Source organism: Poecilia formosa, unplaced genomic scaffold (assembly GCF_000485575.1).
Source record: "Poecilia formosa unplaced genomic scaffold, Poecilia_formosa-5.1.2 Scaffold97, whole genome shotgun sequence".
Taxonomy (NCBI): domain Eukaryota; kingdom Metazoa; phylum Chordata; class Actinopteri; order Cyprinodontiformes; family Poeciliidae; genus Poecilia; species Poecilia formosa.
Window position 1 is genome coordinate 1 of NW_006800036.1, and position 22818 is coordinate 22818.

The window sequence follows — 22818 nt, forward strand, 5'->3', positions numbered from 1 at the left end:
AGCTGGAGAGACTTAAAAAAACTCTGGATGAGAGCCTCTTGGAGGCCAGGAGAAAAGAGGACAAAGTCTATCCTTCTCCAGTGTTGTCCTCGGCTTCACCTTCTCATCCTGGTACAAAAAAATATGAAAGTTCCCTTGTGATACAACTTGAACTCTCACGTTGTTGCTATTTTTTTTTACCAAAGGCGCTATGGAAGAAGATGAGGTAGAAAGCGAGGTTGAGGATGGGGTTCAAGACGGGGCTGAAGACAAGGATGAGGATGACGATGACGATGAAGAGGACTTGGAGTACCTTCGCCGTTGGGCGAGTGAATCCTTGTAATCCCAACATCAGGCTCAAGTCGCCGGCTGTTAAAACTAGGAGGAAAGCACAGGACAGAATAAACAAAAATCTGTTCATTCTGTTCTTCATGAGCCTTTTATCTTTCCCCTGAATGTTTGACCAATTCTGGCCTCTTAGGTGAAGTGATTTCAAATCCTTGATCTGATGTTTTTAGATGTATTTTAGCTTTTTAATGCGCCATAATCCCGGCAACTACTCATAAATCCTGCGCTGATGGAACTGGATGCATTAGTTGCTGCATTGTAAACTTGTAAAGTTGATTCTCATGTTCAGTGTTGATGCTCATCCGTTTTTGTCGGCTTTCTTACTCAAGAGTCGTTGTTTCAGGTATTTTGTCAAGAAATAAAAGCCATGACTTGACGGCCATTAGAGTTTATTGCATAAGGACACATTTCCAAATGAGGAAAATCAAATCTTTCATGAATATGTTTGCATATGGACTGGTGACCTGTCCAGGGTGTAACCTACCTCTCAAACACTGACCGCTGGAGATTAGCACCAGCGAGAAAGGATAAATATGTTTAATCTGAAAATGATGTAAATGACAGTTGGACTTAGTTTTCTATTGATTATTGTAATGATATTGTAATTTAATTAAATTGCCTAAATTAGCCAATTTAATTAAAATTTAGATTAAAAATAGAATTTTACACTATGTAATTTGTGGAAATATTCAATAACAAAAAAAATCTGCAAGTACTTTCTTTCTGCTAATACTGCTTCTGTCTATATTTTTATTAGTAGTAGCAACAAAAAGAAAGAGGTAATACAATAATAAAGCACACTTATGTGGATTATGGTTTAAATTTAGTCGGATTTTTAATGCTTGTTTTCTGAAATGGGTTTAAGTTGAGGTCAAGTAAAACACTGAATTTACTACATTGAAATAATTACAGTCTAAGAGAGATCATGTGATGACTTGTGTAGCTGACGGTGATATAAAATCACAACATTCATCATTCAAAATGGAGTCATAGGAAGTTTAAGGGATTTATATATATATATACACACACAGTGAGCCCCCCAGAAAACTAATAGGGATGGCCAGATGAGGCCAGCAAAGATTTTGATTAAAGAAGATGACCATAAGGTTTGTATGAACTGAATATGATTTACTTAAGGTTCGTTAGAGAGACATCACTGTATTCACAGCTTTCCTGCATTCCTGGAAACACGGTGGTGTTTTTGTGTTCACTTCCTAAACGAGATCTGCCCTTTAAATCCAGGATCTCTAACATTTCCTTAAGCGACTGCGCAGGATTAGTCGTCCCTCACTCAGACTGAGGCACTCGGGAAGGTCGGCATGAATGCGAGCTGCGACTCTGCCTTCCTGTAGACCAGGCAGCATGTGAACGTCATGCGTGTGGACATGTATGCACTTTTTAACAGCTGACTGAAGCCCAATGGGGTCTGGAGCGAGTCAGAGACAAGATTCAGGTGAGCAAATGTATATGTACATATTACGTAGACTGGAGATGCATTAAAAAGCAAAAGGGACAAATTAAGAGAATAATTGTTTAAAAGCCATTTGTGTTTATTGGCGTTAAAGGTTTGTTTTAGCATCAGAATTAATGGTAAACTTTAGCGTAGATGTCCCACAACCTTGCAGAAGATCTTTTTATTACAAAAGCACAACTTTAAAGTATCAAGAAATTGGCGGCTACTGTTGATCTAAACCTAGGAGTTGGTTAAAATTCAAAATGACTGTATTGATGGAGATGGAGCTTACGGCATTGGTTTTTTGTACGAAAACAAGTTTGTGGTGAATATTTTAGCTTCAAATCTACACAAAGTTTATATCATGCAGGATGCGTTGGGACTCTTTCTTGTAATTGATGAACAAGTGTCCACCAGGTACTTCTCGTATAATTAAAGCCGTACAGTCTCGACGCCATCTGGAATCTAGAACAATCCAATTTAGCCGGGGTTGCCGAACCCTGACCACAGGTCTCAGCGTAAACACGCACCGATGGAGACGCGTACGTCAGCGGGGGCAGTTTAGATCACCTCTAGCTGCACTTTGGGCTCAGGCTATTGACGGTCAACAGTCTGGTTTTATAGCAAGTACCAGGACATAACAGAGGAGGCGTAAGCATCTGGTGAAGAGAGAAACCATTAATCAGGTTTAAATGAGTCCCAAACAGCAGCGACCCCGGTCAGAATAATGTCAACTGTAAATTCAGAATCTGCTTAAAAGCAAAACACAAAAACTTTTTTATATAATAATTGTGCGTTGATAGTAAAATAACAACAAAGACGTTCATACAGCTAAGGAGAATACAAAAAACTGATTTATCTTTCACTTTAAGTTGATCTAAATAAGTAAAAACTAAACATGCCTCGACTTAATTGGTCAGTGCAAAAGATCACTGGTTTCAAAACATTTTTAGCTGCTTTTTATAAACTTCCAGACAGAAAATATATTCATCACCACGTCAGTTTAGATCTTTAAATTATTAATTTAACCTTTTAATCAATTTTCAACTTTCTTGCTGTTGATTTGAGGTAAATTTCAAGGATTCAAAGGCCATAGTTCACCTTATGCAATACACTGATTCCATTTGTAATAAGACGGACTCCCAGCATGATGCAGCCACCACCGTGCTGTACTTTTGATAACGTACGTCTCTTTTTTATTAGTGCCTGCTGGTCTCTGGATAAACTGTCAGGGAAAAGTTTTACGCAGCCAGTTGATTTTAGTTTTTATTATTGTTTATTAGAAAATAATCACAGCCTACCAAAAAGAAAAGTAGCACCAATCAACATTGTCTCTAGATTGCTGAGGTTAATTGGTTATTTAATCTGACAGTTTTTATACCAGTCATTTAGTTCAAACACTGATATTTATTTATGTTCCACTGATGGGATGGGATTTTCTGAAAATAATATGCTGTAAAATATTTTTCTCCCTTTAAAGTGTCTGCAGATTTGTTTTTTAATTCACTCTTGAGATTATTTTTTCATTTTTACCTGGTGAGTCCGGTTAGGAATGTGCTGTTTACAAATCTTAACTTTGGTCCTTTTAAGTTTCAGAGAACCACGTCTCATCACAGCCCAACACTGAGACCGATTCGTCCAACACTTCCTGCCACGCGCCTGTCATCATCATCACGGCTCCGTCACGAGAAGACATCTTTGCCGTGCCGTCCAACGTCACTATAGCTGATGCTATGAAAGAGCGGAGGCCTGGCTCTACACCTTTCGTAGTAGGGAGGAAAATCACAACTAGACAGTAATACAACATGATGTAAGTAATACTTAAAAGATATTTGTTTCCAGTGAAAGTGAATCCTCCTGGCATAGAGCAAAGACATGTTGTGGAGAAGGAAAATAAAATAATTTTCTAAACCATAAATGCACAGTAGTGGAAATGTGAAGATAAGGGATGGACTGAGCAAGAAATTTACTTTTAAATGGGTCAGTTTCCCTTTGTGTATGTATGTAGATATATACGAGAGAGAGAGAGAGAGAGAGAGAGAGAGAGAGAGATGCATATATATTAGGTGATAATTTTATTACATTAAATAAACACATTTTTATAAAATACTTTGATTTTTGAAAAGTATTAAATGACTTGATGAAGAGTAAATGAGAAAGTAATCTATCTTGCATGATTATGAGCTTTAGCACAGGAAATAAATACTGAAACCATTGTAAATAAATTTCACACAGAACGACCGTAAGGTTAAACAATAATTGTTTTCATCATTTAAGAGTTATTTAACATCAATAATAATCATTTATTATTAAGTAATAATTATTTTTTATTTTCATTTGTTAAATGAACATTAACAAAATATCTATTTGTTGGATCATGGAACTTATAACCTTTTTGTTATAAAGTAATTTAACAACTCCGAGCTGCAGCTAAAGCAATGAATTCAAAACAAAAACGTCTACAAATAGTGTGCAAATATACCACAACATATTTAACTGGGATAGAAAAATAATCACGTAGACTGTTTTTCATATGTCTACAACTGCCTCGGTTTTGTACGGTTTAAATAAATAATTTGTTTTCTTTCTGATTAGTTTCCCTGTAGATATTTATTTTTAACTCCAAAACTGACACTCATGGAAAGGATTTAAATGGCCGCAAACTCCGTGAAAGCTCTTTGTTGTCCTCCGTGTGGACACAAAACAAACTACAACGGCGCCATGCTTGTTGGAAGTCCTACCTGGCGCCTCTCTTCTCATCTGAGCTGCAAAACCTTTTAAAAACTCAGAGAATGGACGCCGTCGGCGAGGATGAACCGGACTCGATAAAGCTGAAGTCCATTAAAGACAAGAAAACCTTCACAGTGCCCCAGAATGACAGGGTGAGTGGATGAATGCTGGAAACAATGCCGAACCTCGTTCTCGACTTGGCTAATTTTAGTGAAACTATATATGTTTGACGGAATGGATCGTACAAGATATAATTTACAGTGTTTTATACATCTACGTAGGATGTGGTAATTATCGGCATATGCTGCAGTGTGTTAAAACAGCAACATAGGGAGGAAAAAAGAAAAACATACTTGGGAAAAGTCCAGTCCTTCAGAGCTACCCAGTATTTTCTAAGTACGTTTTTCAACATTTATTTTTAATTCCTTTAGTTTGGAAGCTGCCGAAGTGTCAGGGAGTTTGAGAAACTCAACCGAATAGGAGAAGGAACATACGGCATTGTGTGTGAGTTTGACCGACACATTAGATCGACTCAGATCGACTATATCCGACTCGTCGACGAACTGAACGGTTTCTCCTCTTCCTTCAGACCGAGCCCGTGACACCAAGTCGGATGAGATAGTAGCTTTGAAGAAGGTCCGCATGGACAACGAGAAGGATGGTGAGGACATTTTACTGCTACAAATGTAATTCAGGACATATCTGCAACTATTCAAGGGGTGTAATGAATGAAAAGTTCACCCTCGATCATTATAAGTTGTACAAATACGACGAAGTTCTTAAAGTATTTAATTTTTTCTGTCAGGCATTCCCATCAGCAGCCTGAGAGAGATAACACTGCTGCTGAGGTTGAGAAATCCAAACATCGTGGAGCTGAAAGAGGTGGTGGTGGGCAGCCATCTGGAGAGGTACTAACCCACTAAAACTTGTTTTTATACAGAGCCAACAGCAATCTACTTAAAATACTCCTTTGTATAAATAAATTATTTAAATTGAATGGCTTCATACAGTGGTTGAATTAGCCAAATGCTGTTTCGTATGCAAGACAAGTAGGTTCTAAAATCATTCAGACCTAATGTGTGTGAAAATATAAGACTGACTTGACAAATTAAACAAGAAAGGAAAAAGTATGTGCAGAAAAACTAAGTACAAGTTTGTCTTTCTTCCAGTTTGTTTCTGGTGATGAGTTACTGTGAACAGGACCTGGCCAGTCTGCTGGAAAACATGCAGACACCATTCTCTGAAGCTCAGGTAAAATTCTGTTACTTCTTATTGTTGTTTTTTTTTTCTTTATTTTAATTATTTCAATAATCACACATTTACTTCACTGCTTTGTTATTAAGCATTCGTTTCAAACATGTTTAACAGTTTTGAAAAACTGGGTACGAGTACGTACCGAAAAGTTTCGGTGTTTCTCTTTCTGGCTCACCATACAGTTTCACACCTCTAGAGATCTCGGTTTACCTTTACACTTAAATGTTTATATTAAAACCGAGCCTGTGTTTTTGTGTCTATACTAACCTGTTGTATTTTATCTGATATTAATCTGATAGGAAATTAATATTTTTTTGTTGTTTTTAGTGGTTTATATATCATTAAGTCCAAACCAGGCTGGGTAGACCAGGGGGAGTGGTGGATGGCTCACTTGATTGGGGAGATTACTCCATTTAGATTAGGATTTAACTGCCAGGGGTTGTAATCTGCTCCATGACTACCACCACTATAGCCGCTCATGCATGTGGTCCTTTGTTGTTGTGAAATGTTTAATGCGGTTTAGCGCCTGAGACGCTGACGCTCATGGAGGGCATCTGGAAAATGACAGATGGCTGTTAAAAGTTAAATATGTTCATGAAATCTTTCAGTCTTTTGAAGACGATCAAAAAATATCCAAAAATGAAACTACTTAAAAGAGAAGAATAAAGTCAACATGTGCATTTCCCATCTGTTGTTTGAAGATATTTCCTCTCTCCTCCAGGTGAAGTGCATTGTCCTTCAGCTGCTCAGAGGCTTGGAGTATCTCCATCACAGCTTCATTATACACAGGTGAGTCGTCCAGAGGATTCACACAACCTGAAGCTTTCCAAAATGTGTCTGTTTGAGCAACTCAAATTAGTTCACAATTGAGAGGTGGAAGGAAATTAATATATGTTCAGTTTGTTTTTTTTGTTTTGTTTTTTTCCCCAAATAAGAAGACATTTCTATTTGGTTTCCTTTACTCGGATCAGAGAAGCAGCTAACAATGGAGGAGCTGCAGAGATCCACAGGATAACTTTTAGTGGTTCGTTCCTTGATTCTGACCTTTTTATGGACGGGTGGCAAGAAAAAAAACGTAAGGCTAGAATAAATCCTCCTCTGCTGTCTGCTAAAACCCGGTTTGGGTTGCAAAACTCAATTTTCTGGCTTGCACGCAAAATGGTAATGCTGCAGATCACCCTGAATACAACACACCCATGTTGAAGTATGGTGATGGCAGCGTAATGATGACTGTTTCTCTAATGGTGCGTTCACACCAAACGCGTCAAGCCACCTAGCACGCCAAGTTTATGGTTAAGACTATCTTTTAAAGGGTCCATATGCTTATTTTTCTATTATACATTTTTAAATGATCAACATACAAGCATAAACAAAATATCTGTCTGAGGATATAAATGTTTCAGAGCCAGTGAGCTGCTAACGTTTTGTTGAGGTAGCTTAAGCTGTGAACTCTGACCCCGACATGTAGCAGGCGATGAGTTCAGCCTGAGTCGCACTAATGATCTAACGAGGTTCAAATAGATCCACCCACGTAATGCCGAAAACTTTCGCTTTCAGCTCAACATAGCAGGCTAAGCCGCTAATCTCTAAGAGCGAAGACGTGAAGCTGTGTGCAAACAGTGAGCTTTAAAAAAAATAAAAATAAAAACGTAAGGACCGAAGATGTGCCGCAGCTGAGAGCAGCGGCCTCATTAATCTGCTCTTATCTCGTTATCAGGGACCTGAAGGTGTCTAATCTGCTGATGACCGACAAAGGCTGCGTTAAGATCGGTGAGTCCATGCGGTAACATTACCACCAACACCGCTGCAGCAGCTTCTCTGGCTAATCCCTGTCTCCCTTATTGCAGGACCTAAATTAAAGTTCAGAGTTGATGAATATCATCTCCAGTGCGAAATTATGTTACTTCAAGAACGTATACATTTATTTCACGGCTTGTGACGCCATATTTTTTGATCAGTTTTAGTGTTTGCTTGTTTCCTCTCTCTGCATATTTAATGAGCTTCTAGGATTTTTTTTTGTTCCCTGTTGGCAAGTTTAGAAATAAACTTTCTGCAGCTCTGGTTGTTCATCCGTCCTTCTCTTTTTCTCTTCGGCTCAGCTGACTTTGGATTGGCCAGGATGTACGGGATCCCCCAGCCACCAATGACCCCCAGAGTGGTCACACTGTGGTGAGTGTTTCCAGACGCTGCAACACGTCCATCAATGAATCCAGAACATCTGCAGAAACGGCAACAAGTTGCCCTCTTACTTCCAGACGTTTCACTTGAGACTAGCTAATGGTGACCTCACACCAAAATGCGTTGCGCGTCTGACACTTCAAGTTCGATGCGTTTGCACTTTGAATGCAGACGGCTGACATTTTGCTCCACACCTAGCATTTTTGCGCATCTGGTTTCCATTCAAAGTCTATGTGGAGGCGCATCAGACGCGTTGGCTCTAGCCCTCGATGTTCGTTGGACGCTCTTGACACTCCAAACGGTTCGGCTAGACGCTCGAAACGCACCACAGTGGCCTTCGTCGCGCCTCCACACAGACTCTGAATGGAAACCAGATGCGCCTCACGCTCAAAACGCTTTAGGTGTGAACGCACCATAAAACTCATGGAGTTGTCTTATATGTTGTCCTCATATTAAGTAATGATGGAAACAAATCTGTATGAGCAAAGTTATTTTTTTTTGTCCAGAACTCTCAGAAATGACTCTCAAATCCTGAATTTGACGAAGACAAAACGAAGATTTAAAGAACATCAGATTAACTGGTGACCGGTCGGGGTTGGAGATAAAAGGAGCATCCAGGCTTAGGCCCAAACTTACTGCGGGTACCTTGGCTGTTACATAACTGGCATTTGGATAAATGTTTGATTCCCAGGATTTGTTGTTTTTATTTAGCAGCAGCTCTAATACTTTGCGTGGAAAGCGTCGCTCTTGTTCTGGCAGTAAATTCTGTCCAAAACAACCTGCTGCTTCCTCTCGTTCACATGAGGGCTAAATCTGTAACATGGCTGCACGTTTGTTTGGACGCTAAGCCACTCGTCTGATTGCGGAACAGGATTTATTTAGACGGCTGTGATTGCCAGGAGCTTCCTGCGAGTTTTTCCAGAAATAATAAAGGTTGTCCATGTTGTTTCGCATCGGATGCGCAAACTTCAGTTTATTTTACTGCTATTTAATTTGATTGAAATCAACACAAAGGTTTTCTTTCTTTGTAAAGCAAAAAGAAAACAATACATGCTGTTTTTTTTGTGTTTTTTTTTACAAAAATCTGAAAAGTGTGGTGTGCAATGGTGTTCAACCTCTCCTGACTCAATAATTTACCACATTTTGCTCCAATTATGCAAATCTTTTAGAGCATCTTTTAACAGCGAGAAACAGAAATTTTCAGCCATTTTACTTTGGAAAGCAGCTTAAGCTGGACTTTGACTAGGCCATGTTGACATATGGCTATTCTTTGATCTAAACTGTTCCATTGTAGCTCTGGCTGGATGTTTAGGCTTGTTGTTGTGCTGTAGTGCAACCTCTGCATTTTTAAACGGGTGTTCTCTCTGCATTCACCTCCATCAACTCTGACCGGCTTCCCTGTCCCTCCTGAAGAGAATCGTAGTGATTTCACTTCCCATGGTGTTTTCAGGCGAATGTGAAGTGTTAAGTTTATTTATTGTTTTCCATGTTGATCAAAAAGGGTTTGTGGAGAGCTGCGTGTCAAACAGATTCTTTCACGTGAGAAGCAGCTCCTCCAGAGGAACTACAGGCCTTTTTGTCATATCATCCTCTTCACATTCTCACACGAGGGATTGAACATATTTTTGAACTTTCAGGTATATCTTACCTATCGTTTTCCTTCCACTCAACTTCCCATTAATATGCAAGAAGAGCCAGCTTCTTGAGTCAAGAGCCAGCTTCTTGAGTAACTCAGCCTCCTTGTTGAAGATGATGTCCAAAAGTGACGGCGGTGAATAATCAGGTCTCCTTCTGTTTGATCCCTGTTGATCTGTGTGCGATGCGCCGTGGAAATTCCCCCCCGTGTTGCTGTGCTTGCGCTGCCTCAGTGGAAACTCTTCCCCGTTAATCCTCTGCAGTAATCCAGCTTCATTATCTCATTGAGGTCTGCAGTCCAACCGTGTCCTCTCCTTCATGCAGGTACCGCGCTCCGGAGCTCCTCCTGGGGACGAAGACTCAAACTACAGCTCTGGACATGTGGTGAGAAATCCCAGCGGGTCTCATCGAGTTTGCAAGTTTGGTTTTCTAAGGAGCAAAAAAGGTGTTCTCATGCTGTGCTGAGGTTTTTATGTGCCACGTCGGTACTCGGGTTGTAGAGACGCCAGCTGCTCTGACGCCACTGTAAAAGATGAAGCAGGACGTGACGTTTCCTTCGCAGGGCAGTGGGCTGTATCCTGGCCGAGCTGCTGGCCCACAAACCTCTGCTGCCCGGAACCTCGGAGATCCAGCAGGTAGACCTGATAGTGCAGCTGCTGGGGACGCCCAACGAGAACATCTGGCCGGTGAGGCTCTGGTCCAGGAGGGTGAACCCTCCAGAGATGAACGGCGCAGAAAAAAAAAAAAATATATGCCTCTAATAAAAGTGCAGCCGACTCATTCTGAAGCAAAAAGCCTTAAAAGAGTCTTAAATTCATGGATCTGAAATTAGGCCTTAAAATGTCTTTTTGTTTTTAAAGCTGGCCTTTCATATGTCAGTCTCAGGTTTTGCATTTTGTCTTGACAGGACTAGTTAATCTCGTAATCTGACTTTTCTGTCAGGCAAAAATACAGACGTCGCTCTCGGACGTCTTTGAGTTCTGTGACTCGATATGGTTAGATACTGGTATCATTTTAACTTCGTTGAATCCCTGTTATAAACGTGACGCATTTTTATATCCAGCTGTTCTGTCACATTCAAAGCGCTTTCACATTACCAGCCATAATCCAACGCCACAACTCGGTACGTAACTTGGAGGGAAATGGATGTTATTACCTGCATGTTTGTAACTGTGAACGTTTTGAGTGTGGAAGTACATTTCAGGGCCATTGTAGATGGAGGGAAAAAAAAGGCACACCTCAACCAAAAAGCTCAGAAATTTTCCAGAAAACGCTTGTAAATTTCTGAAAAGATCTGAGCATTTTGAGTGCAAATGTGTATTTGTTGCTCTAAAATCTGTAGAAGTAGCTCTTTCTCTCAGACTCCGTCTCTTGCAGTGTTTACTAAAGACGGCGTGTTTGTTGCAGGGTTTCTCTCAGCTGCCGCTCATCGGTCAGTACAGCCTGAGGAAGCAGCCATACAACAACCTGAAGAACAAGTTCACCTGGCTGTCTGATGCTGGACACAGACTGCTCAACTTGCTCTTCATGTACAACCCACAGCGCAGGTAGCACACATGGATTTACTATTATTATCATCATTATTATTACTACTACAACACAGTGTGGTCGAGATTTAAGTGCGGTTCTGTTTTCCTGACCCAGAGCGACCGCCAAAGATTGTCTGGAGAGCTCCTACTTCAAAGAGAAACCTCTGCGTGAGTTTATTATTCAGCAGTTAGTGAATGACCTCTGACCTCTGCTAACCCCTGCGGCCTGTCTTCTATTCCAGCCTGCGAGCCGGAGCTGATGCCGACGTTCCCGCACCATCGAAACAAGCGAGCCGTTGCTCTGGCGGAGAGCCAGCCGAAGAGGAGGAAGAGCAGCAAGGTCTGAGGATGATTACTGCCCCCTGGTGGGGAGCTGCGGTGTCACACTGGAGGCGAAGTTCAGGGGGAGAAAATAAGACTGCTAACGATGCGTCGCGCAGTTTTAAAGCCAACTTTGTTAGTGTTGACGTGATCAAAACCAAAAGAGCTGAAGTGGGCTAAATTATCAGATGTGTAACATGACAAGATAACTCTGTTTTGTTTTGCTTTCTTCATTTTTACCTGCTTCCTAAACACAAACGGGTACATTTCGCAACATTTTTCAGTGTTTAGATCCAATATTTTTAAATTCTAAATTAATTCACATTAAATCAGAACCTGGTAAAGTGTTTCATGGTAATTAAAGAAAATATTTAAAGATGTCTTTTTATTGTTTTTGTTTGTATAAAGGCCTTTGTTTTTCTTCCTTGGTGCATTCTGCCTCTATAATGAACAGTAGTGCTTTGATGGGCACAGTGTACATTTATGATTAAAGTTTTACAGGTTGAAAAACCGCCAAGCTGTAATGACTGGACAAATACTAACCTGCTGGGTTGTGTCCTTTTGTGTTGCATGTTTCAGTAAAAATGTCAGTGTAAAAAAACTTTAATTAGATCTTTGTTTTACCTAAACATACCTTTTATAAATACTATATAAATTAAAAACATTTACAAAAAACTCAACCAGTCCTGAATATTTTTTTGTGTGTGTGTGTGTAAACAATACACCAACACCAGCTTCATTTGAAATGTCAGTTTTTATTAACTCCGGTTAAATTAGTTGAAATGGTTACACAGCCAGCAGCAGGTTATTTCCCCACACGAGGGATTTTGTTAACTAAGCTCCCACTGAACCAGAAGGTACCTGGACGAACACAGAGCCGTACTACTGTAGCACTGAGTTATCAATTCACCATGAGTCTCATGGCTCAGTCAGAACCCACGGAGCCTGGAGTCCTGATGTCAGTCGATGAAGACGTCCAGCTGCACTCCTAACAACCAAGATGGCTGAAAACAAAACTAGACAGCATCTCAAAGGAAAATTAGTGTGGATTTCTCTCCCAAAAACAAAAAAAACAAAACAAAAATCAGGCCGTTCAAAGGTGCTAAATCAGTAAGAAAGGTAATACTTCAAGTGTAAACATACTGTTTCTCTACCGAGGTGACGAATCATCATAAATAAGGTTAACACTACGTGTGCAGGGGAATCTCAGAGATGTGCCGGACTGGGTCTCCTTCATGGGCGTCGACAAGGTTTTAAGAGTCAAGTGATGGTTTTGGTTCAGCTGTAATGAGATGCAGTTAAATGTTTTAACCAAAGTTTTAAAACATTGGCATTTGTTGCCCCCAAGCAGTAACTACAATACCTAATGACTGCTTCGGATTATTTACAAATGAAAGATTTCTCTTTTCTAGTCTTTAAATTTTAATTGTCAAAATTAGATTAATTTTGCATTTGATCTCAAAATGCCTCAATCATTCAGATAAATCAGAATTTTCCCACTTTTCCTCCATTGATCTGCAGGTCAAATCCTGAAACTTTCTTGCTTAACGCGTAAAGTAAAAACTTCATCAGATGATAATTTTATGCCTAAATTCCGGAAAAATTCTTCTTTTCCTGTTGGATTCAAAGTAGAGCTGCATGATATTTTAAATCGTCTTTGCAATATCGGCTATCGCATCTGTTGGAAGCAATCACTGGTGGGATTTTATCTTTAAAGTCTCTGGCTTTCGTTTTGTGTTTATCCATATTTAATGAGTTAATGGGTGGACTCTCATTCTTCTGTTTATTGTCAGAAGCCTATAATAAAACTAACACAGTGTGACGAGTCTGTGTGTGTAAAAGGTACAGAAAGAAAAGTGGAAGATTTGGGTTCAAATGTAATCTCGTATTTTATGGAATTTGTGAAACGCTAATTTAAAACTACGACCTCCATCAACTCTGCTGTATAATCTTTAAGGCGGAAAACGTGCCACCAGAAATTCCTATTGGCCAGAAAAAGTCTGATCGGTGCGTCTCTTAATTCAGATAAACTGAAGAATTGGGATATTTTGCAGGCAAAACGCCAACATTTCAAAGTGATTTTCCTTTTTTCCTGGTATAAAGTCAAATGAGAATAGATGAAAAAAAATTAAACTAAAAAAAAAAATTCAATCTGCAGAAAAATAATTTTTATTATGATTATTATGATCAATAAAGCTAAAACGAATTAACAGTTTTTGTTTTGTTTTTTTAAATTTAGCGTTCAAATATTTTGATTTGTTACAACGTGACAAAAGGAGACCAGAAAATCTTTTTTCACCTCGGGATTAGGAACAATAAAAACTGGAGGTGTTTTTCTCCCAGTCTGGCACATCTCTTCAGTCAGATTGCTACTGGCCTGCAGCTGCAGGCCCGAGCCAGACACGCTTCGACATTAAATAAGCGAACAACCGGCTCCTGACATTTAAACAGAAACATTAAGACACGCACGTTTAACAATAAAAACACTGAGATGCATTCACACGCTTGCATGCCTGGTGGAAATGATAAACTTCTGCTTCACCTTCAGTCATCAGGGTCCTTCATGTGGATCCAAAGCAAAGTGCACGACGGCAACAAAACGTACAGTCCTTCAGTTGTAGAGCGGGTCGGCTCGGGGCGAAGGGGGGCAGACTTGGAGCGTTTCCCAGCGTAAAATGCAGCCGAGTTCATGTAGTGAGGATTCTGCAGGGTTACATCATCAGAAATGAGGGCGAGAGACATGAGACCTACTGTCCAACTACCAAAAAACAAAAAAACCACACAGATTTGTCTAATGTGGCATTTGGAAAACGTCCTTCGGATGTTCTGTAATCGCGGCCTGATTTAACAGACGTCAGACCAGGAGGATGTCGACCAGTCTGAGAGATGGAAGCCTACGCAGTGGTGAGGGGGAGGAAGAGGAGGAGGACGAAGAGGAGTGGCGTCACTGGGAGCAGGTCTGAGCCTCCGGGGTCGGCATCCCTCAACCCTCCATCCCAAAGTCATCTGTGAACTTCTTCACCTTCAACAGGTCCTCTGTGTTGACTGTGGGACGCGTGGTGGACAGAGAGCGCAACATGTCCGACTGCAGAGGAGGAAAAAAAAGAAGATGATGATGATTCACTGCCACTTCCTGCTCCAAAATCTCACCTTGGTGATTTATCTGGATCAAGGGTCAGGCATGTTTCGACTCCCAGCTGCTGCAAAATAAAACTCACCTGGAACCACAGCAAAATGTTTTATTATTAAAGCTACGAAAATGAAACTAAAATTATTTCTGTTTTCAGATTTTAGGACAAAATGATTCCCCTAGTGGAAAAGAGCCTCTTCTGTGAAAACAGAAAATAAAGAAAGGTAGGCAACATAATTTAAAGTTACTTTTAAAAGTCTGTTGTAATTTTGTTTTTTGTTTTTTTAATAAGAATTTTGCATAAAAACTTACAGAAAAAAAAAATACTGAAACGACCATTTCTTCTTGATTCCATAATAATAAACATTTAGTTTTTGGTGACAGATTCAATTGGAACATCTGAAAAATTTTATTTTTTATTTAATACAGAAAACTCATCATTGGTCATTACTTAACGTCACTTCATGTCTAAAGAGTCTTACAAAGTTAATTTATTTCTTTTAGTAAACTTGTATCTTATGTTTAATTTACCTATAATTGTTTATAACCTAGTGGTTGCTAAATTATTAGCAATTCATTTTAAAATTTATTGTAATTTTTTAAGTGCATCAGTTTTTAAAAACTCTTAGTTATCAATTTGATCTCCTTGCAGTTTAAATAGAGCATGACAACAGGAATCCAGGCTTATTTTTGCCACCATGCACGGCGATAGAAGAATAATGTAAAGAGTGGCGTCTTAGGGTCATCCTGTCTCCATGACAACCACCAGCAGGGGCCCATTTTCTGGTCAAAAGGGTCCAAGTTTTCTCAGAATTTCTTTCTGTTTTAACATGTAAAGCTTTTGTTTAAAACCATAAAGGCTCAAGATAAAAGAAGAGACGATAATCCAGATTACTTGTCTAAATCTAAATAGAAACGGTTCGGAAATCAATCACAGATATAAATATAGTACAGGAAGCCTGTGAGTTTAGCTAAAACAAAAGAAGTCGATGATAAACATTGATTTACTTCAAGGTTTCAAACATATTTTTTGTCGTCGTCTCTCACCATGCAAACTATGGGCTCCAGTAGCTTATCACTAGGCACATCCAGCCAGGTCATCTCTATGGCTGCAGGATCTCCAGGGGAACACGGGGTCAACAGGTCATCCACCATCACCTGGTTGTTGCTTCGGGACGGACCACGAACCTGCAGGGAAAGTAAGAAAAAACAAAACAAAACAGAGACTCCTTTTCACAAATGAAAACCATTCAACCTGAACTCTAGATTAGAGATCTGAAACATCAAACATGACATCCAGGAGGTCGGCGGTTCACGCCGCTTCTGAGCCTTAGTACCTTTTTAAAGTGAGTAGCCGACTGGACTTTCCTGACCGGCTGCATGAGCGCGTCCCGGACGATGATGCTGATGTCGGCGCCCGAGTAGCCGTCCGTTTTGCGCGCGAGCTCGCGGAGGTCGGCGTCGCTCAGGCTGTGTGGCGTGTTGCCAAGGTGAAGTCGGAACATCTGGGCTCGGGCCGGCTCCTCCGGGAGAGGGATGTAGATCCTCTTCTCGAATCTGATCCCACAGAGAACGACTTTAACGGGACATTCAGCAGAGCTGGGAGGAAAAACTCTGGCTGCTGACGCTTAGGAATCAAACTACACACAACGGTCAACCAAAGACTTTAATGGTCATATCCTTCAACTACTCCTGGTTATTTCATGGTTCATATCTTTTGCAGATTTTATAAAATTCCTCTTAAAAGTTTAAGAAAAAAACAAAAACAAAACACTGGCCCACTCGCTCTGAGGGTTCCCAATCCGACCCTAATTCCAGAATGTAATCTAATATTGTAGCTAACACCTCACACCTTGCTGTTATCACACTATAATGTTATAAAAACATGATGGTGACCCACAACCACTAGCATAATCTATATATGCTTTAGCTAACTATAAACTGCTCTGCAGTTGATGAGATAAAAACTGTTTTTCTTCCTGTTTATATTCTTCAACTTATGATAAGCAGAAAGTTTTTCTTTGAAAGAAGATTGCAGACTGTTTTGTTTTTTCAATGTTTCTCCTCATTAAATTTTTGGGTTTTTTCACACTGTAGAGTGGATGCTATCATTATTATTTTTCCTAGTTTTAGCTTATGTGACCTTTACAGTTTAGCTTCGTAAGCAGAATGAATTTCTAATATTCCTTGGGTGGAATTTTTCATTCTTCTGCAGTTTTTCCATTTGCATTTTACAGAATTTTGCTTTATTCTACTGCTTCTGCCCATTTCTTACTTCTCTGCACGTCTTCTGCCGTTGACGTTAGATGCTTCTGCAATTGTCACTAAAAATATTCAGCTTTCAGCTGCACTTTCGCAGGAAATGCTTTTTTTTTTTTTCCAGTTGCCCACTGCACTTTATATTTGGAGATACTGTTTTTAAACATTTAAAACTCGACCGTCACCATTTTATCATTTACATCCTGGTGTTGCAGTTAATGTGTAAGCCTGAGGGTGAGTTCACTTTTTTTTTATTTAGGATATTTTCCTTTAACAGGTTTTGTCTGTCAGTTGAATTATAAAAGAAATACGTCACTTTACATGTCAAAAGAGCTTTAAAATGATTATTATAATTACAGATCCCAAGCATGTTAAACAGGCGTGTTCCCTTTAAGAGGTACAACTTTTGTTATCGTAGATGCATTTTACATCCCTGCATGTGTTTAAAGACGCACCAGTTCAGTTAATAGAAGTTATGCTTTCTGCTATAATTACAAAGTTACATCTCATCTTACTCGTACGTTCAAACATGAAACTGTCTGGTTGGGTGATCCTGGTTAAAAAATATTTTGTTAATAACCCAAAATGGTTACAAGTGTGACAAACCTGAACAAGAAGCCCACCAGAAGCCAAGCTAACAGTTATGAAGTAATGATGTTCTGACCTTCTGCGAATGGCAGCGTCCAGCACCCAGGGGATGTTGGTGGCTCCAAGCACCAAAATACCATCGTTATTGTTGCCAACACCTAAAATAAGTTGTGGTTAACATCTACACAGGCTCTGTTGTTGGGTGACTACATGTTATTATTGTAATAGCTAGGATTCATGTTCAAACTAAACATTGAATAAATGTCAAGGGGTAATCTTTTCTGGCGCAGCTCCTGACCTTGCATCTGGACCAGAAACTCTGTCTTGATGCGTCGCGCCGCCTCGCTCTCGTTCTCGTTCCGGGAGCCGCACAGCGAGTCCACTTCGTCGATGAAGATGATCGAAGGTTTGTGCTGACGAGCCAGATCGAACAGGTTCTTCACCAGCCTGACGGAAGACGGACAGAAACATTCAATCTGCAGCTGCTGCGGATCCGTCCATGTTCGTAACGCTGCGTCGATGCAAAACTTACTTCTCGCTCTCTCCCAGCCACTTGGACATGAGGTCAGAGGACGACACGGAGAAGAAGGTGGAGTTGTTGGCCTCGGTGGCCACGGCCTTAGCCAGGTAGGACTTCCCCGTCCCTGGAGGACCGAACAGAAGGATGCCTCTCCACGGAGTCCGCTTGCCTGAGAGAGAAGAGACGCTGCAGTGAAATAAAACTTTCAAACCAGGCTTGAGGGCTTTTTAACCCACTGAAGCGTTACATCGGTTGCTACAGAAACAGTCGAGTGTTGGGAAGATCAAACCTGTGAAGAGGTGAGGGAACTTGATGGGCAGGATAACGGCTTCCTTCAAAGCTTCTTTTGCTCCCTCCAGTCCAGCAACGTCGTTCCACCTTACGTTGGGCTTCTCCATCACAATGGCACCTGGAAAACACAAACACACCTCAGAAAGATGAGAAATCCGATGCACAGCTTGTTCGTGGCGCTACAAAACAAATAAAAGCCCATCAGCACGAAGAAACTAACAGTAGAGAATTTTCTACATTTTAATATTTTTTTTATCCTGATAAATGGGGTAACAAAACTAGAACTTGTCATAAACTAGCATCAGTAAAGCTGCATGAGAGTCTGGCAGCTCAGTCAACAACTCCAATATTAAACATCAGTCATGATTTGGAAGATGAGCCAAAAGATGCCATCGGGGTGATGTTGCTGCTTTATAAATATAGTCAGATGCACAGTTTGTTTTTTTTTCTATGGTAGATAAAAATCTCTGCCAGTCGACTGACCCATAAGTTGCTCCTGCAGTTTCTTCTTCTCTGGGTTTTCTCCCTCACTGTCGCTGTCGCTCCTTGAAAACAAACAGAAAGTAAAATGACGTCAAAGCCGCGTTAGTTGCAGCACCTCGTCACCTCGCTCACATCGCCTCAAAGCTTTCCACGTCTCACATCACGGCCACAAACTTTAACTGACCTTATTGTGATTTTCATGTGATAGACAAACACAAAGCTGTGCATTAAATACAAGAAATCGGTACAAACGGATAAAAATCTAAAAAGTGTTGAGTGCATTTGTATTCAGCCTCCCTGGGTCTGTATTTTTGCAGAATCCCGTGTTTCGGGTTCGTTTCAAACGGCTTTCAATACCCAGATTTCCCCCCATTTAAGCTTTGTCATGTTGGATAGAGAGCGTTTGTGAATATTGATTTTCAAGTCTTGCCACAGATTCTCAACTGAATTTCGGTCTGGGCTTTGACTAGGCCATTCTAGCAAATGAATAAGCATCCCACTGCAACACCAGCTTTATGTTTAGGGCCATGGTTCTGCTACAAACCAAAAGTCCAACACAGTTTCAAACAGATTTTCTTCCAGGATCGACCGGGAATAAGCTCCAACCATTTTCTCACTAACAGGTTTCACAGAAGAAAAGCATCCCCAACAGCATAATGCTGCCACCAGCATGTTTTAACATGGGGATGGCAGTTTTTCAGAGTTCTGTGAGAAAGTCAAAGCTTTTAACTTCTCCACATCTTCATTCCTGACCTGTCTGCTGAGTTTCTCTGCCTTCATGATGTCGTTTGTCTACCAATTTTCTCTAACAAACCTCCAAGGCCAGAAACAGAACAGCTGCATTCATAATGAGAGTGGATTACACACAGATGTACTCTGCTTACAAATTACCTGACTTCTGCTGGACACTGTTTTTTTTTTTTCTAAAGTTGTTTCCTTATAAGCGGAGGGGGGCAATAAAAAATGAAAAATTTACATCACATCTGTAAATTTAAAAACCATGTATCTTTTTCCTTTCACTTCCCAGGTTTTGGCTACTCTGTGTTGGCCCATCACATAAAATCCAAACAAATTCCACTGAAGTTTTGTTGCAGGAATTGAATAAAATCTGAAAAAGCTCCAGGGGTGTGAATACTTCAGCGAGGCACCGAGAACTCTGGGTGCTTTAAGAAGAGAGAAACAACGTACTTGTCATTGCTCTGTGCCTCCTTTACGGGCTTCTTGCCCTGCTTGTCTTTGTTCTTCAGATAGTCTTTGAGTTTCTCTGCTCTGTCCAGGTACTGCATGCACTTGGCTCGTATGCTCTCCTTGGCCTTGTCGCTGTGGGCCTCATCTGGACACAGTGACCATCACACAGCAACGTGAAGAACACGGCACCCGCAGAGGCAGGCAAATTGACGGGACGCAATACTCACACTTGATGGCATGCAGGAAGTATTCCACAGCATGCTGGTACAATCGCAAAGCCTCCTCATAATTCTTCGCTTTGTCCTCCTCTGTGGCTTTGGTGACGAGATCAATCGCTTTCTGCAGCAGATTTGGAAATACAATTTCAGAGGATGAACGCTGGATAGACTGAGAGTTCAAACTGTTAGCCTAGAATCTCAGCCTGCTTCTCCAATTTAAAGTTTGAAAAGATTTTTCGTATTATCCCCAATTTCCACTTTGGCTCTAATCCTTTTTATGACCTTGTTAACTTTTCACAAATTATGAGAAACTATCTTCCAGATCAAACCACAATCCCATTAGACCATGAGTATATTACGCGAGATGTCCAATTTGAGTCAGCCAAGACAGGAGTCCTGCATGTCTTACATATTTCCAGCTTCACTGCTAGGTGTTACATTCCCTGATGTCGCACATGTTGAAAAAGCTGCGCAAAGGGAATAAATCTATTACAAACAGAGCACTTGTGTCATGACGACTAGAATTGGACGCTGTCCTCTTACAGAATCAAATGTCAAAGTAAGTCCAAAAAGACCTGAAGGAGGAGATCTGAGGTTAAAACTGTAACGGTGGGGCAAAAGGACCAGAAGGCAGCTAAATACAAACACAGCAGAGATTCTGTCCAAACACGTTTTCTTTCATTGACATCAAATTCTGACTGCGCCATCTTGAATGTTGTAGCTGAATTCAAGGCTCCTCGTAACTGTTCAGGCAAGCAGTGACTGTTCAGTTTTAGCAAACCTCTGTAGCATCGTTTATCCCACGTAGACTTTGTTGTACAAAGCGGTGTTTTGAGCTACAGTCACAAACCAGTCTGCCCAGTATCCCCTGACATCAGCAAGACTTTGTCATCGACACAACTGTCGTTTACTGGACATTTTCTCTGTAAACCAGGGAAATTATTCTGCTTAAAGGTTATGTTGGACAAAAAAAGAGATGTTGGACATAATTTTACCAAAACAAACCCTGAAATTCTTGCTGTGCAAGATAAACCTCACATTTATTTACCCTTAAAGAGAAATGTAATGTGAACTCATATTGTTCTGCTACAAGAAATTTATTTGTGCAACTTTTTTGTGGTTCCAGGTTATTGACAGATGGCTTACAAATGTCAAAATTTGTGATTTGTGGTCTGATAGTTGCAGGAAGAAGACAAAAAAAAAGCAAAACTGTTGAACAAAGTTTGTGACCTCTGAACCTTAAAAGACAAACAATCCATTTTATTTACTGTATATGATAAATAGTTTTGGGTAGCACCTGCAGCAATACATATATACTTCAAATGATTATGGAAGGTGAGCAGCATAGACATAATCATGCATTTATGTCTATGGTGTGTAGTATTTAAGTCTTTTGTTTTGGTTTTGAATCAAGTAAAATCGACTACTAAAATCTAGAATTCATCCGGCGATACTAAATAGTTTTAGTAATAAGATATAAACCAATAAAAAGGCTTGAAGAAAAACGTTCATTGTTTTAATTGCACAGAACCAGGCTGGTTTAAACTCAAAGGTTAGCTCTGCTAGGGCTACTGGCTAACATTGAAACGTACCTGTAGTGTTGACGTTGTCATTTCATCTCACTTTTCGGCTCCCCGGCCACAGCTTTATCTTCTTATCCCTCCACAAAGGTGAACCCTTAAAAAAATGTTAGTTTGTGACAGTATGTTTACGATAAACTGGCCGTTAGTGACATGACAAGAACAGAGCAGCGGCTAAAGCGCTAGCAACAACAACACTGCAGCTTCAGACAAGCTGGTTGACACGAGAAAAGCTTCCGGTTCAAGTTTTCAAAGAACTACAGAAAAGCCTCCAAACGGAGGTAGTTCTTCTTAAAAGAAACACATCTTTGGACAATTATGTACATTTTGTTGAAAAAAAAATACTAGCGCTAATCTACACACTAATAACAACGATAAAGATGTTGGTAATATATGGGTAATTTGAAGCCAAGGAATCATTAGATCCGGTTAATTAAAGCAAACTTGATAGCTGCCAAGGTCAGTTAAGTTACTGCCACCTAGCGTCGAATTTTGGGTATTACACTCAATTTCAACTCTGATCAAAAATACTTTATTAATCCCAAAGGGAAATTAAATGTTGTAACTCGTTAATTTAAATTCTTCAAAAAATTATTGAAGATAATGATGGTTGTTAACAGAAAAAAATCTTCTGCAGCAGTCTGTGCTGCATGGAAAGCATAAAGCGAAGATCTCCACAGAAACACAAATGTATAATTTTAAAAAGTAGCAAAAAAAAAAAAAGGTAAACATCTAATGCGTAAAATGTAATACATTAAATATCTAGCAGTGTGCAAATGTAATACATTTTTGTCGTCCACTAACAAAATTTAGAGTAAAGCATGTTCTTCAGGGTTTTAGTATTTTTAAAGGCTTTTAGAGTTAACAGCTTTTCAGCACAGCTATGTGGCAGCCGGCAGCCGCATGAACAGCTTCCTTCCACCACATCTTGTAAAATCCCTTGGACAAGCCATTAAATCTGAAATTACCAACTTGTACTGTTATGCGAGTGTAGAATTATCACTTTGTCATTTAAGCTCCAGGTTTTATCCAATCTTTGTGCAGGAACCTCCTGTGCCGCACTAAGAAAAACAGAATCATCTTTATTTGCCAGCCTTGTGCACACAAAAAAAGGTATTTGACCTCAGCTCTGTT

At 40.1% G+C, this 22818-nt stretch overlaps 2 protein-coding genes and 1 long non-coding RNA gene across 4 annotated transcripts; 2 read left to right on the forward strand and 1 right to left on the reverse strand.

Moving 5' to 3' along the window:
- Positions 1-6: 6 nt before the first annotated feature.
- On the forward strand, positions 7-704 carry LOC103142421 (uncharacterized). Its single transcript, XR_476698.2, has 2 exons — positions 7-111; positions 186-704. It is a non-coding gene; the product is annotated as an uncharacterized LOC103142421 (long non-coding RNA).
- Positions 705-1621: 917 nt separating this feature from the next.
- On the forward strand, positions 1622-12028 carry LOC103142422 (cyclin-dependent kinase 10-like). 2 transcript variants are annotated; one of them, XM_016674560.1, is made up of 15 exons: positions 1622-1780; positions 3371-3590; positions 4376-4662; positions 4942-5014; positions 5100-5171; positions 5316-5418; positions 5680-5761; positions 6486-6553; positions 7482-7534; positions 7864-7933; positions 9902-9961; positions 10140-10263; positions 10985-11124; positions 11222-11274; positions 11349-12028. In XM_016674560.1, exons 3-15 carry the CDS (start codon positions 4573-4575, stop codon positions 11450-11452), a joined length of 1092 nt encoding a protein of 363 aa, XP_016530046.1. In that variant the 5' UTR covers positions 1622-1780; positions 3371-3590; positions 4376-4572; the 3' UTR covers positions 11453-12028. The 2 variants fall into 2 exon arrangements, with proteins under 2 accessions (XP_016530046.1, XP_007558539.1); XM_007558477.2 differs by lacking the exons at positions 1622-1780; positions 3371-3590 and having other exon boundaries at positions 4133-4662.
- A 134-nt stretch (positions 12029-12162) lies between these two features.
- Positions 12163-21923, reverse strand: LOC103142423 (vacuolar protein sorting-associated protein 4A). The gene is made up of 11 exons (XM_007558478.2): positions 21697-21923; positions 20114-20225; positions 19887-20031; positions 18699-18760; positions 18214-18333; positions 17937-18093; positions 17703-17851; positions 17481-17562; positions 15895-16114; positions 15605-15745; positions 12163-14512 (listed from the first exon to the last, which is right to left on the reverse strand). The coding sequence occupies exons 1-11, from the start codon at positions 21715-21717 to the stop codon at positions 14411-14413; spliced, it is 1311 nt and encodes a 436-aa protein (XP_007558540.1). The 5' UTR covers positions 21718-21923; the 3' UTR covers positions 12163-14410.
- Between the last annotated feature and the right edge of the window lie 895 nt (positions 21924-22818).

Coding starts and splice junctions, on each gene's coding strand:
- LOC103142422 (XM_016674560.1), top strand. CDS start 4,573: ATGGACGCCGTCGGCGAGGATGAACCGGACTCGATAAAGCTGAAGTCC. Junction 11,125..11,221: donor ATGTACAACCCACAGCGCAG/GTAGCACACATG, acceptor TTCCTGACCCAG/AGCGACCGCCAAAGATTGTC. Junction 11,275..11,348: donor CTTCAAAGAGAAACCTCTGC/GTGAGTTTATTA, acceptor CTTCTATTCCAG/CCTGCGAGCCGGAGCTGATG.
- LOC103142423 (XM_007558478.2), bottom strand. CDS start 21,717: ATGACAACGTCAACACTACAG. Junction 20,032..20,113: donor CTTCCTGCATGCCATCAAGT/GTGAGTATTGCG, acceptor CACTGTGTCCAG/ATGAGGCCCACAGCGACAAG. Junction 18,094..18,213: donor GTTCCCTCACCTCTTCACAG/GTTTGATCTTCC, acceptor CTTCTCTCTCAG/GCAAGCGGACTCCGTGGAGA.